The 24,926-nt window shown below is 58.1% G+C and overlaps 2 protein-coding genes across 2 annotated transcripts in view; one reads left to right on the forward strand and one right to left on the reverse strand.

Annotated features, from left to right (window-relative positions):
• Positions 1-10,017: 10,017 nt before the first annotated feature.
• Positions 10,018-24,883, forward strand: SLC7A10 (solute carrier family 7 member 10). The gene is made up of 10 exons (XM_059999280.1): positions 10,018-10,192; positions 19,089-19,293; positions 21,393-21,544; positions 21,805-21,930; positions 22,018-22,171; positions 22,926-23,049; positions 23,132-23,235; positions 23,592-23,688; positions 23,890-24,039; positions 24,641-24,883. Exons 1-10 carry the CDS (start codon positions 10,042-10,044, stop codon positions 24,881-24,883), a joined length of 1,506 nt encoding a protein of 501 aa, XP_059855263.1. The 5' UTR covers positions 10,018-10,041.
• Positions 24,880-24,926, reverse strand: part of LRP3 (LDL receptor related protein 3) — a 12,473-nt gene continuing 12,426 nt past the window's right edge. The window contains exon 8 of the mRNA XM_059999281.1: positions 24,880-24,891. Coding sequence (XP_059855264.1) covers positions 24,880-24,891 — 12 coding nt within the window. The remainder of the gene's footprint in view (positions 24,892-24,926) is intronic.

The following is a 24,926-nucleotide window of genomic DNA, read 5'->3' on the forward strand; positions in this document are numbered from 1 at the left end:
AAGCATTTTTTCAAATCAAATACACATTTGAAGTTATAAATTACATTCCTTTTATTTCTCCCTTGTTTTAAAGATAGGTCATTATATTGATTTTTTTTAAATTATGACTGTAGGTTATACTATCTATGAATTTTATTTGGGGATGGCAAGAATTATAAGATTCTTTATAGAAGGGGTAATGAATCTGACTGGATTGACCAGATGTAAGTGCTCACGGGAGGTGGGGGTTAGGGGAGAGATGAGGAAGCCCCAGTGTTCTTGCCTGAGCAGCAGATGGGGGTACCCACCTGGATAAGGAAGGATAGGGGCCCTGGGTGTGAAGGAAGATGATGGATACTACTCATGGGACCATTGGCTTGAGGGGAGTTGGGTCTTAGGGTGGGGCAGCGAGGAGTGGAAACTGCAGACCGCAAATCACCGAGTGAGGGATGGTGGCCCTGGAGGGAGCCCCGGGGGCATTGCAGGGGCAGATGGAGGACAAGGGCCATGGACAGGACAGGGAACAACCAGGCAGTGTAGTCCAAGGCAGGGGTCTGCGAGTAGCTCCCTGAGGGAGGTGTGAGCGGTTCCAGGGCGTGGTGAGAGCACAGCAGGGGTCAAACATCCTCTGACCTATTTGGGGGCCTCCCTTCAAGACCACAGGCAGCTCTGGGAAGAATAAGCCTTGTGGGTCCAAGCAGGGCCATCAGCAGACCAAGGTCTCTGCCCATCAAACTGACAGGCTGGGCTGAGTGCCAGGAGGGACCCCAGGGCAGGATGGAGTGAAGAGCCCCAGGACCAGGAGGCCCACGCCTCCGGGGGGTTGCAGTTTCTGGATCTGACTATCCCAGCTCCACACTTATCAGCTATGTGACCTTGGGCTGATTATTTCCACTCCGTGCCTCAGCTTTTTCACCTTTAAAATGGGGAGATAAGTCAGAAAGAGAAAAACAAATACTGTATGCTAACACATATATATGGAATCTAAAAGAAAATGGTTATGATGAGCGTAGGGACAGGACAGGAATAAAGACGCAGATGTAGAGAATGGACTTGAGGACATAGGGAGGGGGAAGGGTAAGCTGGGACAAAGTGAGAGAGTGGCATGGACATATATACACGACCAAATGTAAAATAGGTAGCTAGTGGGAAGCAGCCGCATAGCACAGGGAGATCAGCTCGGTGCTTTGTGACCGCCTAGAGGGGTGGGATAGGGAGGGTGGGAGGGAGGGAGACGCAAGAGGGAGGAGATATGGGGATATATGTATATGTATAACTGATTCACTTTGTTATAAAGCAGAAACTAACACACCATTGTGAAGCAATTATACTCCACTAAAGATGTTTAAAAAGAAAAAAAGAAAATGGAAAGACAACACACTGCCGGCCCCACTCCCATCTACCCCCCAGACAATGCCCTGATTCTATCCCATGGCCTGGCTAGGCCAGCACCTCCCTCTTAGCAGGACCCACCCTTGGCCAAGCTGACCCCCACCCACGAGGCCCTGAGAATCACAGGTCTTCCTCCCTGTAAGATGGACCCAAGGGAACGCGCCATCTTCCTCTTGGGAAAGAGTTCCAATAGCCGTTGGTCCCGAGGGCCCTTGGTGATGGTGCTGAGTGGGCCCGAGGCTCCCAGCCCCACTGGTGACTCATATCAGGACATGGGTGGCAAAGCCAGGTTTGAATCCTCCCCTAATGGAGATCTCAGCCCAGCCCACCCAGAGTGGCTGGTGTCTTGGGCCCAAAGAGGTCGTCCCAGGAAGGTGGCCGGGAGCCAGGGGTTGGGAGACCCCTCTGACATTGAAATGGTTCCTCCCCGGACCCTTCTAAGGGCACCCAGGATCCAGCAGGCCCATCTGGACAGGGTCCCTGGAAAAGTAGGTGGGCCTGCGTTTCTCCAGAGTGGAACACCGTCCACAACCCAGGGGAGTCAGACCCCTGCCCTCTCCACCAGCTCTGGCATCAGTCAGTACAAGGAGTGCCCCCCCAGGAGGGGGATCCAGGTGGGGGGGCACCCAGAGAGCCATCCTGTCCACAGGGGCCCCATGTTCAGACTTTCTGTGTGGTCCCCCAGTGACATTCCACGCATGGTCCCCAAGCCGCCCGCAAGACGGAGGACAGTCCCCGCTCGTGGAATAATAAGGTCCTGCAGTGTCCCAGGGGCTGATGTGTCTCAAATCCAAAGAGTATCTGGTGACGTGCCAAGTCTTGTTTTCACATTAAAAGCATTAGTTCGTTACAAGTACACGCCTAGATTGCCCCAATGTTTTGAAACTGGTTTTGACATTTCCCGGTATTTTGAGGCACCGGGTCTCCGAGGGGCCTGCCTGGGCACCCCTCTCCACTGCACCCACTCCTGCGCCCGCACCTTTCCCAGGCTCACTGCCTCCCTGCCTATTGGGCAGGTGGGGAAGCTGGGCCCCCGGGGCCTGCAGAGCCCCTGCCCACCAGGCCGTGGTCGGCCTGTCAGGGCAGCTCCGCTCAGCTGTGAGAAAGGCCAGGGCCCATCAGATAAGGCTCTGGGCCCTCCCGCCACCGCCACCGCAGAGGCTCTATTGCCTCCCAGTCCCTCCCCAGCCCTGCCCCGAGGCAGGTGTGCTGCGCGGAATGAATTTCACTACGAGATCTCTCTGGTTTCACTATGAGTTTCCTGACCCAGGCCAGCACCTACGGCCCCCGGGGCCTCCCCTGCATCTCTAGGGCCAGGAGGCAAGTCTCCCCACTCAGGCAGCTAACAGGAGGGAGCCTGGGCAGCCCTTGGGAAGGACTTCCCTGGCTCCTAGCTAACTCGAGTGGTCCCAAGGGAGGCTGGGTTCTGGTCCCAAGAAGCCTGGCCAGCCCGGGCCAACACCTTAGGACAGGGTCCGCCAGGGGCCTGGATTCCTTGATGGCGGAGTGGGGCAGGACACAGGGTCTATCCCATGGTGAGGGAGGCTGCCCTCTGGTGGCGCCTTTTGGAATGGCAGATGTCCTTGGCCAGGGCGGAGGGTCCCGGTTCAGGAGGCTGGCCCCGTAGGATTTGGGGCTGGGACAACCAGAAGGGAGAGGAGAGCCCAGTTCCAGAGCAGAGGCCCAAGCCCCAGCTTCTCATGTTCTCTACTGGTTCCTGCTACCCACGGCCCCCACCCCACCTACAGGGGGCTGCACAGGGCTGTGCTTATGAGGGACTCAGGGGAGGGCATGGGGTGACCCAGGAGGATGCGAGAGTCCCAGACTCCCCAACAGGTCACCCATCCCCTCCTTTTCCCTCTTCCGACTAGTAGGCCCAGGAACCCCAGGGCCTGGGCAAGCTGCCCCCCAGCATGGCTGTGGCACTGAGGGATGAGAACCCGTCCCCGCTCCCTCCCCCTCACAGATGTTCAGTGACTCATCCAGCTCAGAAGTCGGGGGCAGAGCTGGGGCTAGAACCTGTATCTCTCAGTTCCCAGGCCAGACACCTGGGAGCCTGCACTGAGGGCTATGCTGGGAGGAAGGCCAGGTGGGCTTTGAGGAGCATCTGGCCCAGCGGGGAGAGAAGCAGTAAGGAGAGGTGGCGAGGCGGGCACAGAAGAGGCTCGTGGTCCAGTCTGGGGACCAGGACGTCTTCCTGGAGAAGGTGGTGAGCTGGCTGACTCACAAGGGACGCACGTGAGCATGAAGGTGTGTGTGAGGGGCTGCAGGCCAGGCAGCCAGCACAGGCAAGGCAAGGTGGGGACTGACATCTGAGCATGCAGAGCCAGGGACAGTGGCTTTAAAGAGGGTGACCACACATCCCAGTTTGCTCAGACATCTGGTTTACACCTGTCATCCTGCTGTAATTATTAACAGCACCCCGTTGCATTTTCAAAAGGGTCCCCGTTTGGACTGTTAGTTAAATGGTCTCCCCACAGAAACATCCCCGTGGAGGGGGTTGATCCTCTCCCCCAGGGCTGCACTGAGCAGGGACAGTTTGGGATGGGGAAGATTTGCATTTTGGAGCAACGCTGGGGTGACAAAGAAGCTGTCGTCAGTCAGGCTCGAGGATACGGTGGGTGGTAGAGAGTATTGGGGCGGGGGGGGAGGACGGTGTGGAGGATGGAGGCCGTCAGAGCTCTGGGAGTGGACACTGGGATCTGGGTCCCCATCCCAGGAGGGAGTGGGTGAGGGCTTGGTGTGGTGACACACTCTTCATTTGATCATTCTAGAAGCACCGATTGTGCAGGCTGAGCCCCGGGCAAGGTGGTCCCTGCCATGGACCCTCACACCATGCAGATCCAGAATGTCACCAGAACCAAATACAGAGATTTTTAAAAAAAATTCAGTCTCACAGAATATTTTAAAGTTTGATAACTAACTGAATAGGGGAGAATTGTGGGAGAGGAACAGGTGTAATACAAGGGCCCCCCAAGTCAGAAGATGCTGGGCTAAGAGTGGTGGTGGTGGTGGTGGTGGTGGTGGTGGTGGTGGTGGTGGTGGTGGGGTGTGTGTGTGTGTGTGTGTGTGTGTGTGTGTGTGTGTGTGTGTACACACACATGCACATGCATGTAGGGGGGCAGTCATAGCCTCCGCCCTGGGAAACCAGAAAAAGAGATGAAGATTTCATTTAAAGTTGGCTGCCCCAGATCACCAAGGACAGTGTCCAAGCAGCCCGGTTTCCCCATAACTGCTTTCTCCACTCTGTGCTCCATAGTGACCTTAGGAGAGGGGATTTTCACTAAATATTTAGGCATATAGCATGTGGAAGCTTCATTTGGACTCCTGCCCTGGGCCTACCAGCGTTAGGGCTGTACGTGAGCAGTGGCTGTCCAGGGAGGGTGCAGAGAGGGGAGAGAGGAAACACGAAGGGGCAGCAGCTATGTCCAAGGCTGAGAGCCCCACGAGACAGAAACAGAGAGGGGTTCCCAAGGACCATCAGCAAAGAGATGCTTGAGAATTAGGGAATGGTTTGGAATCAGGATGTGGAAACCAAGGAGAAACAGGCTGCCTGAGTGGCTACCTAGGTTAGAATGTGAGTAACAGGAGAACGGAGTTAAGGCCAGAACAGGTATGGGGGTGCCAAGCAGGTTCAATGACCTTGAGGAGCTGGTGGAGAAAGAATAGACCCAAGGGCCCCCCCAACCACCGCACTCGGATCCTGTCCCACCCAGGGGCCCTGAAAGGACATGTTTAATAGCCTATTCTTGTTGAAGTGAGCATAACCTACATACAAAATATTGTATAAATCCTAAGTGTTCCACTTGATGAGTTTTCACAAACTGCACATACTCGTATAACCAGCACCCAGTTCAAGAGACAGAACATGACCAGTACCCCAGAGCTCTCCTTGTGTCCCTCTCCAGTCTCCACCTCCAATGAGCACCTCTATCTTAACCTTTAGCCTCATACATTAATTTTGCCCGTTTTAGCACCTCTCGTGAATGAGATCATCCCAGCATTTTCTATCGTATTCAGCTTCTTTTGCTCAATATTATGTCTATAAGACTTATCCAGGTTGTGGCATGGTAGTAGTTTGTTCATTTCCCTTGCAGTACAGGGCTCCAGGATTTGAATGTCCTCTGACATATTTGTCCATTCTACTAATAATGGTTTTTCCGGGTTGGGGCTACCGTGAAGAGTGGTGTTATGAATAACGTTGTAAACGTCTTTCAGTGCGTTGCTATGTTTATTTCTGTTGGGTATATACCTGGGAGTGTATCTTAGCCCAGGCTCTCCAGAAACAGAGCCCGAGGCAAAAGCTTAGGTGGTGCTTTTCGATCAGGGGGTGCGATCACAGGGAATCGAGAGTGAGGGGAAAGGGGGTGAGGCAGGGAAGACAAGAGAGCCAATACAAGGATGAGTTTCTGAACTGACCACCGCTTGGTGCCAAAAGCATCTGATTGCTGGGCTGTTGGGACCCTCTTGCAAGAGGCTTTATAATGAATAGGGTTCATGACAGTCCATCTGGGATGAGGAATGGGGGAGAATTCGTCCACTGGCTTCCACCTGCCATCGTCCAAAGATGGGCCAAAGTGTGTTAACTCCCCTGCATTTTTGGTTACAAATTGGTGGGTACCAGTTTCATCCCTCACTGTCTCATGCCTCAAGGGGTAGCAGAGAAGCCCTGGGGAGGGGGGGAGTGATGGGAGGTGTCCGCAGGTTGTACTCGAAAAGGAAGGAAACGTAACCAAGGCCTCCAAGGTGAGGCTGGAGGATCTGAGGTGGTACCCAGCAGGTGTCTGACACAGAACGGAGAAGCTGGGCTATAGGGATTTAGAAATATCGCCAAATCGTCTTCCAAACTGGTGGCACCAGTGCACACTCCCTCGGCAGCGTATGAGAGCCTCAGGTTGCTCCACATCCTTGCCGACGCTGGTGTTTAATTTTAAGCACTCTGGTGGATACACAGTGGTATCTCATTCTGGTTTTAATTTGCATCTCCCTGATGACTAATGAGGTTGAACACCTGTTCAAAAGTTCACCAGCCATTTGGACATCCTCCCTTGTGAGGCACCTACTTAAAAGTCTTTTTCCTTTTGATCTGTAGTTTTCATATTTTTAAGATACAAGTCCTTTATCAGATGTATGTATTGAAATAACTTCTCTCAAATGTGGCTTACTTTTTCCTCTCTCAATCATGCCTTTTGATTGACAGAAGTTTCTAATTTTAATGGAGTCCGATTTGTCGCTTTTTTACTCATCATGCTTTTTGTGTCCTGTGTAGGAAAATGAATCTATTCTTTCCCCTAAGTCTTCTTCTAGCTGCCTTGTTGTTTTACCTTTCACATGTACATTTTCTTTTCATGCGCACATCCATGGAATTGGTTTTAGGGGATGGTGTAAGGTAGAGATGAAGAGGTTTTTTTGTTTTTGTTATTTTCCAATATGGATACTTAATTGTTCCAGCACCGTTTACTGAAAAGTCTGTCCCACTTCTCTCCCCTGCTCTGCGATGTCAACCTTGTGGTGATAAAACAGGAGTCCATAGATGGATGGGTCTGTTTCTCATTTTCTATTCTGTTCCTAGTTGATTTGTTTATCCTTGCACCTGTCTCCCTAACTGTAGTGTAAGTCCTCCAACTTTGTTCTTCTTTATATATGTTTTAGAGTCAGCTACTTTACTAAATTAACTAACCTTAAGTTTGCTTATAAATTTTGTTTGGGTTTTCTACCCAATCATGTCATATGTAAATGACAGTTTTATATTTTCGTTTCCTAGCTTTATACTTCTTCAGGTCGGCTTCTTTCGCTTAGTAACATGCATTCAAGTTTTCTCCATGTCTTTTCATGGCTTGATAGTGCATTTATTTTTAGTGCTGAGTATTATTCCACACGTGGATGTACCACAATTTATCCACTCACCTACTGAAGGACACCTAGATTACTTTCAAGTTTTGGCAATTCTACATAAAGCTGCTATAAACATCCATGTGCAAGTTTTTGTGTGGATATAAGTTTTCAACTCCTTTGAGTAAATACCAAGGAGCACGATTGCTGGGTTGTATGGTAAGAGTATTTTAGATTTGTAAGAAACTGCTAAACTGTCTTCCAGAGTGGCTGTACCATTTTGCATTCCCACCAGCAATGAACACCTGTTACTACACATCCTCACCAGCATTTGGTGTTGTCAGCATTCCAGATTTTGGTCATTAAAAGGTTGCGCCTTATTCCTTCTTTTTCTTGCCTTATTGCACCAGCGAGGACGACCAGCCCAGTGGTGTATAGAAAAGCTAACCTTCTTTCTCATCTCCAGTCTCAGTGGAAAAGCATTCAACATTAAGCACAATGTTAGCTGTAGGGCTTTTGTTTGCTGTTTTTTGTTTCTTGGAGGGTTTGGGGGTTTGGTAAGATACCTTTGTCAGATTGAGAAAGTTCTCGTTTTTGTTTTTTTTTTAAAGTAGCTGTGCCGGGTGTGAGGGGGCGATGGACAGTGTCAAGGTTCACAAACCTACAGAGTGAGCCATGACAGAGACAGGCCTTCAGGAGGGCATGAGCAAGTTCTCTTCTATGTCTAATTTGCTAAGAGTCTTTTGGTTTGTTTAAAACGTGGCAGACTGTCTTCTGAATGTGTTGAGAAGATCCCTATGGTTTTCCTTTTTTTCTTCTTCCTGTTTACGTGGTGACTTCTACTGCTTGTCTTTCCGATGGTAAAACAATCTTGCCAACTCTTTGTTCCCATCAGGGTTTGCAGGTTCTAGTTTATGCCACTAAAATCACCTCCTGAACTGTGGGCCTGGAAAACAACATGCAAATTCCATCCTGTGCAGTGCCCTAGAGTCACCGCTTCTCCTCGAACACTGACCACACATTTCAGGTGCCGTGAGAGGCTCCCCTTCGAAAACCACCAACCCCCGGGGGCACCAGCCCCCGCAGGACCCTCTCCCAACAGACCCTAGCGTTGCAAGGGCAAGTGCGTGCGGAGAATGAACGGGTCAGACACCCCCACCCCCCCAAGACAATTAAGAGTCTGCACAGCTCGTGCGCCTCCCCCGCCCCACGCCTGCGCCAGTCTCCTTTAAGAGAGTCGGCCTGAACGCGTCTCTGGGGCGGGAGGCGGAGGGCGCCAAGAATGCCGCACTCCGACGCGAGCGCAAGGGCTGAAGCTTCGCCGGGCGGCCTCCCCCTCCAAGTCCCCCCAGGGTCTTCCCGCCCCTACTCCCAGGTCCCCGCCCCCGACTTCGAAGGTCCTCCTCGCCCGCAACCCCCCTGAACCGCCACGCCTGCCCCCCATGCTCCTCCCACAGCCCGGGACCCGACCCCAGACGCCATCCCAACCCCCGGTCCGCCCGTCGGACCAGGGCGACCCCCACCCCCACCCCGCAAGCCCCGAGGCCGCGGGCGGGGGAAGGACGGGGCGCCCGGCGCGGCCTCATCCACATGCAGGGGACGGCGCGTCGCGGCGGCCGCCAGGAAGGGACAAAGGCTGTTCCGCCGCCGGCCGCACAGTGCCAGGCTCGCCCCGCCCCGCCGCCCCGGTGGCCCCCGACGCGGCCCCCCTTGCGTCTGTCCCGCCGGCCCGGCTGCACAGTCCGGACGGCTTCCGGGAGGAGGAGGCAGCCTCCCTCGGACCCTGCAAGCCCTACCTCCTCCTGCGACCCCAGGGGCCACAGCCCCTTCTCCGTGTCTCCCGGGCAGTTGAGGTGGCCTCGTCTCTTGAACTGAAGAGACTCAAGAGACGAGGGGCCTTCGCCAAAGACCCGAGTTCTAGTCCACTGAGCCCCGACTCTGTGGCCAGGCGTCTGCGGGCAGAACCTGCCGGACCCAGTCCAGAGCCGGGCTGGGCGGCGGAGGGCGGGGGAAGGTAAGGTTTAGAGCAGAACCCCTTCCAGGACCCCCACAGGCACTGGGTCCCCTCTGGATGACGGTGAGGGGCTCCAGAGTCTTCACCCCAACCCTGTCTCCCCAGACTGTTGATGATGGGGGCTTAGGGTCTCGTGACCCCAGGGGATCCTGGACAAAGCCCCCACCCCTCCGAGAGCTATACCTCACACACCCCAATCAGCGTCTGGAAGCCAAGGAGGCATCAGACAGGGTTTGCACTTGCTCTGTGACCTTCCTTACTGTCCCGGCGCCTCAGCTCTCACCTGTGGAGCGAGCCCAGTCTCCACCCCTCTCCCCGTACACACACTCTAGGGGTCCGCGCCAGGATTTAAGGAGTATGGCCGCTCTGGCGCACAGCAGGTCTCAATACACAGACGGCTATTATTTTTGCCAGCTTCCTCAGTCTCCTTGAGGGCAGGGAGAGTCCTGCCTTTGAGCCCTGCTCCCCCGCCCCCACCCCAGGCCTTCTTCCTAGGCCTTCTTGGGTCCAGGAAGTTCTTCCTAGGTCTGCCCCAAGTCCTCTCCTTCCTTCCAGGCCCGCGTTGGGAGGGTGGGGGCCACGGCGGGGAGTTCCCTTTAAGGAAGGTGGGGGAGGGGGCTGCTGGCCGGTCCTCCTTCCGCCCCTCCCTGGGCCCCGCGGGCCGGGGCTCAGGGCCAGGGCCCCGGGCCAGCGCATGCGCCCGCCTGTGGGCGCTGTCCGGCCTGCGGGAGCGGCGCGCACCGACAGCCGGACGGACGGGCTGCCTGGCGGCTGGTCGGACAGACGGGGCAGCGCAGGGAGCTGGGACGCGGCGGGACAGCGACATGGCCGGCCACACGCAGCAGCCGAGCGGGCGCGGGAACCCGGGCCCTGCTCCCTCGCCCTCCCCTGGCCCGGGCCCCGGGCCCGGCGCCTCGGAGCGGGTGGCGCTCAAGAAGGAGATCGGGCTGGTGAGCGCCTGCACCATCATCATCGGTGAGCGGGCGCGGGGCGGGCGGGTGCCTGGGGCGGTAGGGCCTAAGGGAACAAGGAGCACCCCTCTCCGGGCGCGCCTACCGGTCTGAGACGGTGGAACATGGATGAGGGGATGCCCGCCCGGGGCACCTGCGGTGTCTCCCCTCACACAGCAGCCACAGGGCTTCTTGTTTCCACCTCCCCAAGTGCCCCGAATTTTTGCGCTTGAAGGAGGTGCAGGTCCCATCCACCGCTGGAATCCTCCTCCCACCTTTACTTCGCCATGGACTTCCGCAAGGCAGTTACCCTCAGTCTTCTCGTCTGTAGCATGGAGATGGCTGTGGTCCTGCCTTGAGTGCGGGGGTCTTGCAAGTGTGGGAACTCGGTAAGCTGACCCCCGCTAAGGCCCCAAGTTCTGAGTCTTGTGGCTTAAACTGAGTTCCTACTGTGTGCAGGGTCCAGGTGCCGTGCCGTGTGAATGATTCATTCTTCGCAAGCAGGAGGGACTGTGGGTAGCCTGGACAGGTAGAGCCAGCCCAGAGGGGAAATCGGTTCAGAGTATATAATTAGTGCAGAATTCTGCAGCAGGACCCTGGCAGGGGCGGAGGAGCAGCCAGTGACTGGGGGAGGCCCAGTTTGGGTGGGCAGACCCAGCCTGCGAAAGGCCAGCTGCTTCCTGGGCTGGGATCCCATCTGCATCCTCTCACTCTCTAGCCCAGCTTCTCCACCTGAGAATGAGTCTGTGCATCCTTCCCCCACTTGGGGATTTCTGGGTAGGCAGAGGGCTCAGGGCACAGTGAGACCAGTGGTGGGGTTTTCCTCCTTCTGTCCCAAGTCAAGAACGCTGATGCCTTAGGAACTGGCTAACCCAGACCTGTGCCTGTATCCACACCAGGTGCCTCAGAGACCTTCGTGGTGGGAGGAGTCTGTTCCGTCTCCTGTCTCCCAGGAGACACAGGCTGCAAGGATGAATGGCAAGGGTCTTGACCACTCTCACTTTACCAACTGCCCAGTCTTCCCCTCCCCAGCCAGCGGGTGCTGCTTGTGCATTCACTGCCCACCCATCCTCAGACCCTTGGAGATGGAAAAAGCTGGGGGCTCAGGAGGGCAGACTGGTGTCTTCACCTCCTCCTCCTCTGCCCCCACACTGGGAGCTCCTGGGCCAAGGTTGGGGTCTAGATCTTGGCCACCCCCTGCACTCGCACTGAGAATTGCCCCAGCACACAGCCCCTGTGCAGGTACCTCTCTGTCTCACCCACTTGCACCTGGAAAGGTGTCTTCTAGGAGCTGGTCCCGATCTGGTCCAGAGACCTTCTTGGACAAGAGTGCCCCTGCTTGACCGCTGAGAGGAAGGGCTGGTTCCAGGGATTTGGCCAGGGTACTGGTTAGAGCTTTGCCCTGGCCCACACCCTCTCCAGGAGCTGTGCCTTCAGGAAGAGGAAGCCCCATACATCATGGGTGGGCCTTGGGGTCAAGAGGCTGACTGTGTCTGGAGCCAGCCGCAGTGCCCGGCAGGTGCAGGGAGAGACGTGGTCCTTGCTGGGCTGCCTCAGCTAAACCCAGCACCCTCGAGCTGTATTCCTACTCTTTCTCCTCCCCGCCTCCCATCCCCCTCAGGTCAAGCAGAGGCTGCTGGCTCCTCTCTCCTCAAAAGAGGGCCCTGGTGGTGATGGTGGGAGTGGATGAGGCTAATTCTGCCAGAATTTTTCTGTGCAGCACAGCTCTGCCCTTACAGCTCCCCCACTTTTCATACCATTTTTGCTGTTCCAGGTCCACTGCCCCCTTGGCTTCAGGCCTTGAAGACTGAGCTGGGGTTAGGAGTGACTTAGCCAAGAGTGGCGGACTCAGGAACAGAACCCAGATGACCTGACTCCAGCCCAGGACACTCAGGGGTGGTCCTACAAGCCTGCCTGGGGAGCTTTGAGGGGTTTCAGCAGGCAGGAGGCTGGACTGGGCAGGAGACAGACAAGGGGAGAATGGACCTGGTCCAGAAGGTGACAGATGACGGAGGAGGCAGGGGTGGGCTGAATCACTGCACTGCCCTCCCCAGCCTGATGCCCAGAAGGCCCCCACTTCCTCCCCTTTCACTGTTCCGGTAGCCCGGACTCCCACATCTTTCCCCACTTTCCTGCCCTGGGGAGCCTGGTCAAAGTAAAAATTGTCTGCCAAGTGTCATAGTTTAGCCTTAACAGTCTTGAAAACTTTATAGCTTCCTCCATAATCTTTCTTGTTTGATAGCAGCTTATTATCTCCAAAACTTCCAAATAGACCCTCCCAGCAGATCCGATAATTCTCTCCCTTTGTAACCCCTGCCCCAGGCTGAGGAGTAGGAATGGAGTGACTTAAAAGGGCTTTGGGCTAGAGCAAGACTCCACCTGAAATGTGTTTAGGACAGCACCTGCTGGCTACAGCAAGCACAACTGCAGGGGAACGGGCCAGCCTGGAAGAAAAAGAGCCTTCTGGGGCAGACACTGCGCAAGACATCACCACATCCAATGCCTATTCAGAAAAACGCACCTTACCACATTATGAAAACATGTTCTCCCTTTATCTCATTTGATTGCCTGCTTGCAAGATGGGAATTTTTATACCCATTTTACAGATGTACAAACTGAGGTTGGAAGTTAAATGACAATGCTGCAAGTGGTGGACTCGGAATTTGGAACCAGAATTGGACTCTTCTCCCAATCCAGTGCCTTTCTTCACACTGCTCTGGTGCAGGGCAAAATTGGGGCCAGATGCAGAGCCCATGATGGGGGAAGGTTGAGGATTGAGCTGGGAGCTCATCCAACCGGGATTTAGTGAGCTCGCCACTCTACTATGGGTAGATGAACAAACAGGTGGACAGAGAAATAGCCTCTGACTCCCCCACCCCCACCCAGGGCTGTATGTACAGGGTCTCTTGTCCTGACTCAGGGACCACAACCAGCTCCCTCCCCATCCACACCCAAGGAAGGGTCGTGCCCAGGTTCAGCAGAGCGGGAATCAGCCAGGTCTACTGACCAGACTGTCCTGTCCTTCGCTCTCTCCCTTTGACTCAAATATCCAGCCCATGTTTGTGGATCAGGCTCAAATATGTTCTAGAACTCAGGGACCTCCTTCACGAACCCTGTCTCCTTAGGAGCCAATCTCTACTCATCCAGCCATGGCCAGTTCCCTCCGTTGTCTCTGGGGCTGGAGGTGCTGGGCTGCTCAGAGGATAGCCCTCTCCAGAACCCCAACCCATCCTCCCCGGGACCCTGAGGGGACATAAAACCACACAGGAGGCTGTCTGTACCTCACCATAGCCCCAATTTACAGATGAGGAAACTGGGGACCTGAGGCTGCAACCAGCCCAGGGTCAGATGCCCTTGGTGTGCTCTAAGACACCGTCGGGGGCTGAAGCAGCTCTGGCTACAAGGATGGGGCCTGCTAGCTCTGCTCACGCTCATTCATCTATTCAACAGGTAGGTACTGGACAGTGCTGGGCACTGTTCTAGGTGCTGGAGACACAACAGGGAACAAGACAGACAAAATCCCTGTCCTCCTGGATCTGACATTCCAGCATGGGAGTCAAAGAGCAAACAGATGAGCAAGCTGAATGTTTAGCTGCCAGGGTAATGTAAGCGCTAAGGTGAGAAAATGAAGGAGGGAGGATTGTAGGTAGATGAGTCAGGAGTGAGATGGGGTGCAGTCTGTGTAGGCCTTGCAGCCGCAGTAAAGACTTTGCCTTCTTCTCTTTGTCAGGTGGGAGCCTGGGAGGGCTTTGGGCAGAAGAGAGATGGCATGAGATGGCATGGGGCGGGATGAGATGGGATGGGATGGCGTGGGGTGGCACGGCATGGCATGGCCTGGGGCTTACTGTGGAGAAGAGGCTGTGGGCAGAAGAGGCAGAAGCTGGAAGCCCAGTCGGGAGGGTGCTTGAGTCACCTGGGTAAGAGATGATGGTGGTTCAGAGCAGCGTGGCAGCGGTGGAGGTGCTGAGAGGAGGTTCAGTCCTAGGTGTGTTTGGAAGATTGAGCCAAATATGTTGACCTGGACACAGGGTATAGCAGAGTGGAGTCTGGGTGACAGCAGGGTGGGGCCTGCGCAGCTGGGGGCATGGTTTGCCATTAATTGACCTGGGAAGACTGTGAGATGAGCAGGTCCGGGGGAGAGAGTTCCACTCTCCTGCTCACCCCTCTCCCAAAAGGAAAGTGGGTTAGGCCGGAGGCGCACGCTGACCAATTGGCAATTCCAGGCATGTCCTGGAAACGTCCCCACTCACCTCCCTGGAGTTCTGCCAACACCTCAGCGGCACTGCTGTCCCCCTGGAGGGGTGCCTGACATGCTCACCGTAAGGACGCTGTGCTGGGAGTCACAGGCTTCACCCAGAGCAATAGCAGGGCCCCCAAAGCAGGGCTCTGGCTGCTGACCCCAGGGTGGTGAGGTCCCAGAGTGTTCAGATCCAAGGGCCAGCTTGGGTGGCCTGGGGTGTTTCCAAGGTAGATGACAATGGTGAGACCCATAAGCACTTCCTGGGGCCTCTGATGGAGCAGGCAGTGTGGGAACAGACCCACATCACTGCCTCAGTTCCCCATCTTACAGATAAGAAGGTTCGGAGAGTGAAGTACCTTGTCCACAGCCTCCCATCGTGAGGGATCTGGGATTCAAACCCAGATGTAGGGGTTCTCAACTAATAATTGGCCCCGCCCACGGCCTCAGGGGCCTTGGGACTTACCAACGGGGATTTGGAGCTCTTCCCCAGAGCCCTCATGGGTCACATCCTAACAGGGAGGTGCTGGGACTCATTGCCCGGGGCAAACGGAGGAGGTCTGGCCTATGGCCAGCCCCTGATCAGACCCAGGAGCCCTGAGCTACTCTCTGCCAGGCCAGCAGGCCAGCATGGCAGGAGGAGGCCCCGCCATGGCCCTGCTCGCTGAAGAGGCAGGCGATAGGCCAGGTACGTGTAAGGGGACCTAGGCCCTGGGGGTTCCCTGTCCTTCTAGGGGGCTTGGACTTCTCATCTCAGCAGGCCAGGGCACAGACCCCGCCCTCTGGGAATGCAGGGTCCGCCCAGGATGGCAAATAAAGTAGTCACTTCCTGGCCATACTCCAGGTACCATGGGAGCGGAGCAGGGGCCAGGTTATAGGAATCAAGATGGGAGATCAGGGAGGGCTTCCTGGGGGTGGCGTTGCTTCTGGGAAGCCATTGAGCTGCAGAGAGACCTGCCGCAATGCGGGACAGAGGGCTCCAAGCAGAAACTGTGTTTCCTCGGGCCCCGTGCAGATGTGCAGGATGCGTCCCTCCTGCCCAGCAGTGCCTCAGCCAAAGTCAGTGTTGCACCAGCCCTCTGCTGCCCCCTAGCTCAGTGGTCCTTACTGGCACAAGGGGAAACTGAGGCCCAGGGAGCAGCACGGGCCTGAGGTCACACAACAGACTCCTGAAAGTGTTCTAGGGATGAGGGGCGGTGCCAGCAGCCTGACAGGACGTCCCTGACCCCTCCCCCAGATCCAACTCTGCACGGTCCCCACACACACACCGAGGGCAGCTGGCCCCTTCCACCCACACGACCTCCGCAGTCCACCCCTGTGACCTCCGTGGTCGGCTCATGCCTCCCAGAAATAGGTCAGCACTCACCGCGGCAGCCGGGGGAACAATGGCTCTTTCTTCGTTCCTTCATGGAGCCGGGTAAGCCCCATCAGGCCACACATCTTAATGTGATAAAAACCACCCAGCTTGGCCTGAGGGAAGAGGGGCGGGAGGAGACTGGAGGGGGGCCCCCTAGTTGAGGGACTCACATCCTCGCCCACCTTCCTCGGAGCTCTGGCCCCGCCAAGGACCTGCAAGGACCACAGAGCAGCCGTCCCACTGGGTGGATGGGAACACGGAGGTCTCGGAACCCACATTTCTCCAGCCTGCCGTCAATCAGACACCTGACCGGGTGCTCAGCAGTATCTCCTGGCCCATCCCACAGTGTGTGGCTCCTGCCCCCCCTCCTCTTCCTCCAGAGCAGGATGCCCCAAGGGTTGGGCTTGTCCACTGCAGTTCACCCAGTCGGGCAGAGCTGATTCTGCTGGCCCTGAACGTGAGGGCTGAGAAGGGAGGCCTGGACCCACCACCAGGAGGCATGGGCGGGCTCGCCTGCAGCACTGCCTTGCAGCTCCGTGGTCCCTTCTCCACAGCTCCTGACATCGTTCAGTGCTGGAGACGCCCACCCCTGTCCTCAGCAACATCCCTCCTCCTCCCTACCCGCTGCCCCTCACCCAGGCCTGCCGCCCATCTGCTCCTCGCAGAGCCCAGGCCAGCCCACACGGTGCCAGAGCAGCCAGTGGACCTCGATGGGGTTTTCTGCCACCTTCCAGCACAGACCTGAGGCAGATGCTGGAGGCTGTCCAGGCCCAGAGGAAGAGGCCCCCAGAGAGCTCAGAGCCACCTGCTGGCACGTGTGTTCCTTTGAGCCACGTGGGGAGAAGTCCTGCTCTGTAGCCTGCAGCCATGTGTCTAAAACAATAGCGATCCTCACCCCGGCCCAGCCGCAGAGTCTTCAGCCACTGGGCACAGACGAGTGATGTGTCCCTTTCAAATCCCAGCCTCGGAGGACGAGGCGCCAGGCGTGGCTTCCCCGAGGGCTACCCTCGTGAGGCCCCATCAGGCTGAGTTGCGTAGGGTGGTGGGCGTCCCCACGAGGTGGGTGGCTCAGGGCCCTGGATGCACCCAGCTCCTTCCAAGGCCACCCAGCCCCCACTGGCTTACAACCTCCCTGGCTTTTGGCAACTCCCACTCCACCAGGTCCTGAGAACAGAGGCTCTACTGCTGGATAGAGCGACCGCCAAGTCTCTTTAGAAGCCGAGCAGCCCACCCAGGCCCTGGGCCCCGTGGCGGATGAAGGAAGCGGCCCCTCTCTCCCTGGAAGCGAGCTGAGGACACAGCTTACCTCTGGGGCTGGGAGACAGGAATTCTTTCCTCCTTATCTGGATGTATTTAGGGCTCCTGGGACGTGACTAGAAAACCAAGTGGGGCGTCGTGGCCGTCCAGACTGGAAATCTGTGCCGGCCGGGTGGGGGTGGGGTAGGACTGTGGACAGGGAACGCATGCAGATGGGCCGCCCCAGCTGTGTCCTCGTCCAGACCCGCCTGTGGGCCTGGCAGGTGGAGCGGGCAGGGTCTGCCCTGACGGACATGCGCTCCCCGCCCCCGGGCCCCGGCAGGTGGGGCCAATCTCGTGGAGGGGCTGAGCCCCGGGTCCCAGCAGTGTTGCTTTTTTCTTCATGTGGCCTGTGGGTTCTGGGATTATTTCCTCTTGGGCAGGCCCTAGTCCAAATCACCAGTGATGTGGCCTGATTCATTTGCAGAGATGGTGAGACCCGGGTAATGCAGAACATTGCCCACTTTGCCCTAACTGCCAGGGACCTCAGGGCTAAGCGGGTGCTCAGCGTTTTACTCATCCTGGGAACCTGCTCTGCAGCCCACAGCGTGGCCCTCGGAGCGTTTCCCATTGTTCTGCGCCCAGACCCCATGAGTGCCCCACAGTGCCCATCCTTCCAAAACTCAGACTCAGCCCATGGGCAGGCCAGGCTTTCTGTGACCCATGACCTGGCAGATTCCCCTGGCACCCACGTCTTGGAAGCTAGCCACCCTCTCTGCTACTGCCCACAGTCCCCTTCTGGGGGGGTCGAGTGGAGACTGCTGCCCCCCACTCCACAGAGGAGGAGTTCAGTCCTTCAGTGGCATTGGTGCCACTTTGGGCGTCGGGCCGTTCACTCATCCTGTGGTTGGCTCAACAGATGTGTATTGAGCACCAACTGTGTGCTGGAGGCCCAAGGTGAGGTCGCAGACGGTACACACAGAATCACGCAAAGATGCAAAGGACATCTGGATACAGCTGTGAATGAGCTGAGGCTTCCCGTACAGTACCTTGCTGAATCCTCACAGCAGTCCCATTGTATAGACGGGACTCAAGAGGTTCCCTGTCTCCTGAGCCCCAGCCAGAGTTTCCCACTGTGGTCCTAGGATTAGAGCAGTGACCCCTGTTTGCAACCAGTGAGCTGTTCCCAAGGGAGAGGCGTCTGTGTCCAGACCCCAGGCTGAGCCAACTGAGTCCTGCCAGCCTGCCATCATCCACCCCATCCCTTCCGTGACGGCGGCTAAGCAACCCCCAGCCCTGAAGATGCACCAGCTCCTCTCCCTCACCCCACTGACCCTCGCCCAGGACCTGAAACATTTAACAATGCCAGGAAACCAGGTCTCTTCCGAGTCTGTGTCCACAGCATGGGTCCTAGGTCAGGGAGAGCCCAGCGGGCAAAGGGCTCTCTAATAGGGAAAGAGGAGATGGAAGGTAAAGAAATACAGTACGGAGCAGGGTCTGGGGCTGTGAAGTGGGAGGAGGAGGAGCCTTACCGGTGTGGTCAAGGAGGACTTCGTGGAGGAGGTGCCAGTCCCCAAGCCACTCCCTGAGTTTGGATTTCGGCCAATAGGAAGGTGGCAAGAGAGTATCATGGTCAAGGCCTTGCTTTAGGTGGCCAGCTCTGGCCAGGCTGGGAGGAAGCCAGGTGGCTGGAGGCTGACAAGCCTGGAGGCCTTGGCCAGGGGCGAGGGACTGGGCCTGGGCCCTGTGGGGATGCACTGGAGTGGCTGCCACTCTGCCACTGCTTGTGCTTGCCCCACCTCATGGCTGTTAGTTGGGGGCAGAGGAACTCAGAACAGGACCCATCTCTGGCAGTGGAGCCTGTCTGGACAAAGTGCCACTCGCCATGCCAGGGGCTGGGGAGGGGAGCTGAGGTGGCCAGAGTGGGACTTGCAGGGTTTGAGGGACCCAGGAGGGTGCCTCCAGGCCCACCCTCCTCCTTGAGGGAGCAGCCCGGGCTCCCCTCCTCACTGCAGCATCTGGAGCTGCACAGAGAGGCTGCCCTGCTGGGGGCGCCCAGACCTGATGCCTCCCCACCTCTTCCCCCCACAGGAAACATCATCGGCTCGGGCATCTTCATCTCCCCCAAGGGAGTCCTGGAGCACTGTGGCTCCGTGGGTCTGGCCCTCTTCGTCTGGGTCCTGGGTGGGGGCATCACTGCCTTGGGCTCACTGTGCTACGCGGAGCTGGGAGTCGCCATCCCCAGGTCTGGTGGGGACTACGCCTATGTCACCGAGATCTTCGGGGGCCTGGCTGGGTGAGTGTGGGGCACCAGCAGCTGTGGGGTGGTGACAGCCTCTCCAGGATGGACGACCAGCTGGGCCCAGGACCCCAGTGTCCTCCTCTGCTTCTCACATTGCAGGGAGGTCATGGGAGTAGACGGAGGGAAGGGGAGGTGTTGGGCAGCCTTCTAAGGCCAGGGTGGGCGGGACCAATGCCCACCCTACTCCAGCTGACCCCTTGACCTCTCTGTGCTTCCTTTTAAATAGAGCTCCTCTAAGCCCCACTCCCCACCCAGGTGCTTATGGGTGGGGAGGACCTCACTATGGAAACCTCTCTAGATCATGCCGACATCCAGTCAGGGACACCTTGACGTTAGTAAACTAAAGGCAGGGTAGGGGGTGCATGATAGTCCTATCAACGCCCTGCAAGACGTTCCCTTTAAATAGCTCCCGAGGTTCCTTTATTCACGTGAACGTTAGCTGAGCACCTACTGTGTGCTGAGGGCCAGGACGCAATGATAAAAAGATCCATCCCGGGCTTCAAGTTGCTTACAGTGCAGAAGGGAAATAATCCTTCAAATGTGATTAAGACCAGGAGGATCCTTGCTTTGAAGATGTGTGAGAGGCTGCAGCCCAGCGGCTAAGAGAACGGGGTGCCCACCCCCCAGAGAAGACTCCCAGGAAAAACCACACTTGTGCCCAGGCTTGGAGGAAGGGTGGGGTTTTGTTGGCCGACCAGGAGGGGTAGCACATACAGACGGTGGTGGCCTGGGCGAGCTTGGTCTGTCTGCCACGGCCACGGGTGAGGTCAGATCCATCGTAGACGCCAGGGCTTGTCGGGGACGGGGCAGCCTGTAGGTGGAGGGCCGTCAAAGCTATTGCAGCTATCCAGCTGAGCCATGCTGAGGGCCAGAACAAAGGTACAGGAAGATTCCAGGACCGTTTAGGAGTCTAAATCGGGAGGACGTGGTGGCCAGTGTGGCATGAAGGAGAGGCTTGGAGAGACTCCATAGATGGTGGTTCCCGGGACGGGGAGAGGGAGATTTTAGGTTGGGGTCTCACGCATAGGTGGGGTCGGTGGCATGTCCGGGGAGACGCTGAGTCAGGCCTCGGGTGGGGGATCTGGAGCGCAGACGAAAGGTCTAGGCTGAAGTATTTAAAGTTTGGTTCTGAGGGATGTGGTCAGGGGCCTTTAACAGGGCAGTGGAGGATGGGGCCCCGCTGTTCTCCTCTGGGGAGAGGGTCCTCAAAGGGGCCTGGACCCGAGAAAGCAGAAGAATTTTGCTGCGTGGCAGAAAACTCAAGAAGATGGAAGGGAGAGGAGGACCCGAGACCCACCCCAAGGGCACCCAGCATCGAGGGTGGGCAGCGGGGAGCACCCAGTATGGGAGGAGGGTCATGGAGCTAGGATGTCCCAGAAGCCAAAGGGGGAGAGGTGGTGCAAAGCAAGAGGTAAGGAAGCAGGGCTACAGAGCAAAGGTGAGGACCAAGAGGAAGCCACTGAGCTTGGTGTCCCCGGATGAGGCAATCCCTACCCTCAGGGTGGTACGGACAGGGGACTAGGACCACCCCCACGGACAGGCACTCCCCTGGGTGCAGACGGAGCCCCCAGGAACAGGTCGGGCCTCACTCCCACGTGGGCACCCTGCAGAGGTGAGATTCTGGCGGATGGGATATAAATCCCTGTCACCCCAGCCAGGGGTCTTTGCAAGGTCCGGTCCCTCGGGGATCACAGCTCAGAGTCAGCCACCTGCAGCCACAGGGCTCTGCTGAGAACTACAGCTGGAGCTGTGACTGGAGGTCGCGGGACAGCCCACCGCAGCTCAGGAGCAGCCTGTGACCGGGGACTAGGCGGCCATTAGAAACGTGCTTGGTTCCCGAGTCTCTCTCCACACCTGCCCAAGGGCAGCCCGTAGCTGTTTGCGCTGAACGCTGTCTCTGTTGAAACAGTTCATAAATAGAGCAGAGACCTCAACAAGGTTGGCCCTGCCTCCCTGGACCAAAGCTGGTATCTGGCCCCCACGGCAGCTCCGGGTGCCGGGGCGCAGGGTGCAGCCCCACTCCACATATCTAGGCCCCCTGGGCTGGGAGGGTGCCGGGAGGCCCCAGCCACTCGGGCCCTCACTCCTTCCAGCTTCCTGCTGCTCTGGAGCGCCGTCCTCATCATGTACCCCACCAGCCTAGCCGTCATCTCCATGACCTTCTCCAACTACGTGCTGCAGCCCGTGTTCCCCAACTGCATCCCCCCGGCCGCCGCTTCCCGTGCGCTCTCCATGGCCTGCCTTAGTGAGTGTCCACCGTGGGGCCGGGCTGGGCGTCTGTCCCCAGGGCCCACCCTGCTCCCTGCCCCCGTGGGGGGACTTTCAGGGGAGGTCCCTCCAGCTGTCAGTCCCCGTGAAGTCGGCCTCAGGGGTTGGGCTTCTGGTACTCCAGCAGCTGCAGGGGACACCGCCCTCCTGCAGCCTGGGCTGGCCTTGGCTGTGGCCCACCTCGAGGGGCTTGGCCTCGGGTGCCCGCCCACCCAGCCACCCACCCCTCCTCCTCAGTGCTCCTGACGTGGGTGAACAGCTCGAGCGTGCGCTGGGCCACGCGCATCCAGGACGTGTTCACCGGCGGGAAGCTGCTGGCCCTGTCACTCATCATTGGCGTGGGCTTTGTCCAGATCTTCCAAGGTAGGGCCGGGCTGTGGGGGGGGGGGGGGGGGGGGCTGGGCACAGGGCCAGGGAGACGACGCTGACCCTTGACCTCCGGACCCCCAGGACACTTCGAGGAGCTGAGGCCCAGCAATGCCTTCGACTTCTGGATGACGCCGTCCGTGGGTCACCTGGCCCTGGCCTTCCTCCAGGGCTCCTTTGCCTTCAGCGGCTGGAACTTCCTCAACTATGTCACCGAGGAGCTGGTGGACCCTCGAAAGTGAGCGGGGCTCCGGCCAGGCCCTGGGAAGGGGTGTGGCGTGGGGTGGGAGAGGCGGCCTCCCCACACGGAGCCGCTGTCACCTCTGGCCGGCCTGGTCATCTGCCTGACCGCACTGCTACCCACCGGGAACGGCTCTGGAAAGGCAGCCGGGACGCTTGTGTTCCAGCCTGACCCTGTTCTGTATGGCTATGGATGAGTCACGGCCCCTTGCTGGGCCTCAGAAACACTGAGTATCATTGTCTCGCTGTAAACGGATCCAGCTATTCGCATTTGGCCAACAATTACACATGTGCGCACAACATGGTCCCTAAAAACGAAGCCAATGGCTCCCTCTGACGCTCAGCTGGGACCTTGACCGTGAACAGTTACAGCTGGAGCTGGGGCTCATGGGAGTCCCAGGGGACCCTGGTCTGTGGACTGAGCTCTAAGGGCGCTTTGAGGATTTTCAAGTCTGATTTTGGCTGTATGCAATGTCCCAGACATTAGATCCGCCCCCCTCCCCAGGATATGAGTGGCCCCTTCTCCATCTGCCCTTCCTCCCACCAGCCTGCGCCAAGGCTGGGCTGGGGACTAGGGGGGAGACGGACAGCAGTGCTGCCCCCTTCGCTGCCCCAAGGCCCCCAGCAGACCCAGGCGGTGGAGGCTCAAAGCTGCTCCCGTTGCTGGGTCCCCTGCCACGCCCCACCACCCTGAGGCCCCGTCCCCCAGCCCCGCAAGGGCTGATGCTGACACACTGCACCACTGTCCCCAGGAACCTACCTCGCGCCATCTTCATCTCCATCCCCCTGGTGACCTTCGTGTACACCTTCACCAATGTCGCCTACTTCACTGCCATGTCCCCCCAGGAGCTGCTGGCCTCTAACGCAGTGGCCGTGGTGAGTGGGGCCCCGCTTGGTCCTGGCTCCTGCCCGGCCTCCACCCCGCCTCACGCGCCCCCTCTCTTCTGTGCCCACCCAGACCTTCGGGGAGAAGCTGCTGGGCTACTTTTCTTGGGTCATGCCCGTCTCCGTAGCACTTTCCACTTTCGGAGGGATCAATGGCTACCTGTTCACCTCCTCCAGGTGACTGGACTGGGAAGAGGGTGGTCAAGGTGAGGCAAGGCAGCTGCCCTGGTGCACACGAGCCGTGCTGGGGGCCGGAGGAAGTGAAGTCCTGCCCGGTGGGGCCCACCTAAAGCTGGGACCATGAGCTCCCCGGAAGCAGATGTCTGATCCCAATTGCAAGGAACAGAAAGCAAGAGGGAGGTGGGCTAGATGAGGGGAAGAACTGCCCAGTGGGGCTGCTGGGGCCCAGAGCAGGGAGTCAGAGGTGAGGGCTCAAGAGGGCCATCAGGTCTAGACTGAGGTCGGGATCTGGCCAGCAGCGAGGCCCCAGACTGGGCTCATGGCTCCCACCCACCTCTGTCCCCACCCCCCAGACTGTGCTTCTCTGGAGCCCGAGAGGGACACCTGCCCAGCCTGCTGGCCATGATCCACGTCAGACACTGCACCCCTATCCCTGCCCTCCTCGTCTGCGTAAGTTGGGGGACCCAGGCTCGCAAGGCGGGGAGCCAGGGCCACGCAGCAGCATGGGTAATGGCAGGGATGAGGCCTGGCCCTGGTGGGGGCGGGAGGGCCGGGCTCGCTGACCTCCTGGCCCCAGTCGGCAGGCCCGGGTCCCCTGCTGGGCTGACAGGAGGCAGGGGGGAGTCAGCCCTCAGCCCAGTCCTCTTCCAGGGCGGGGCCACGGCAGTCATCTTGCTTGTGGGAGACACGTACACGCTCATCAACTATGTGTCCTTCATCAACTACCTCTGCTATGGCGTCACCATCCTGGGCCTGCTGGTGCTACGCTGGAGGTGGCCGGCGCTCCACAGGCCCATCAAGGTGAGGCCCGGAGGGGACCAGCCAGCCACGTGCCAGAAGCAGTCAGGGCCACCCCTTTACGTGTGGGCACCCGGGGCGGCGACGGCAGCGATGGTGAGGCCAGCCTTTGCTGTGTGCTGGGCCCTGCCCAGGGCCCTGTGTGCACTAGCATATCCAGTCCTTAAGGCAGCCCCGTGGGGTGGGTGCTGTGAATACTCCCACTTCACAGACAGGAAAATAAGGCTCAGACATTACGGTCACACAGGATTCCCACGAGTCCACAGAAAACAGAAGACCCAAAACCGAGCTAAAAGGAAAGTCCTCCCGTTTGCATATAAATCCTTGAGCTGGAGAAGTGCTCAGTGCCTGGAATGTGAAACACCCCAAAATCATTCGCCTTCAGCCGAGTGCGAGTGGCAAGCGCACGTACAGTCGCTGTGTGGAGCTCAGAGCCGCTGAAATTGACAGGCCCTCGACAATGTGGCCAGTTGGGCTGCTGGCAGAAGGGGGCCCCTTGGGCCTCAGCTCCCAGGAGAGGGGGGAAAGGGCCTCAGACCCCCGGGGCGGTGGGGCAGGAGAGCCGGGGTCCCGCGCCATTGGCACTGCCGCTCGCTGCCCCCAGGTGAACCTCCTCGTCCCCGTCGCATACTTGGTCTTCTGGGCGTTCCTGCTCGTCTTCAGCTTCATCTCGGAGCCCATGGTGTGCGGGGTGGGCGTCATCATCATCCTCACGGGGGTGCCCATCTTCTTCCTGGGAGTGTTCTGGAGAAGCAAACCAAAGTGTGTGCACCGACTCACAGGTGAGCCAGGCAGCTCCCCGACGGGGCGGGGCCTGGAGATGGAACCCTCTAGGGGCTCACCCTAGAGCGGGGTCTCCCAGCAGCTGCGGTGGCCACAAGAGGCCCAAC

This window comes from Delphinus delphis, chromosome 20 (genome assembly GCF_949987515.2).
Source record: "Delphinus delphis chromosome 20, mDelDel1.2, whole genome shotgun sequence".
Taxonomy (NCBI): domain Eukaryota; kingdom Metazoa; phylum Chordata; class Mammalia; order Artiodactyla; family Delphinidae; genus Delphinus; species Delphinus delphis.

Excerpts from the sequence above, each read along its gene's own strand:
- SLC7A10 (XM_059999280.1), top strand. The coding sequence starts at position 10,042 with ATGGCCGGCCACACGCAGCAGCCGAGCGGGCGCGGGAACCCGGGCCCT. Across the intron at positions 10,193-19,088 it reads CGCCTGCACCATCATCATCG|GAAACATCATCGGCTCGGGC; the intron begins GTGAGCGGGCGC and ends TTCCCCCCACAG. Across the intron at positions 21,545-21,804 it reads GCTCTCCATGGCCTGCCTTA|TGCTCCTGACGTGGGTGAAC; the intron begins GTGAGTGTCCAC and ends CCTCCTCCTCAG.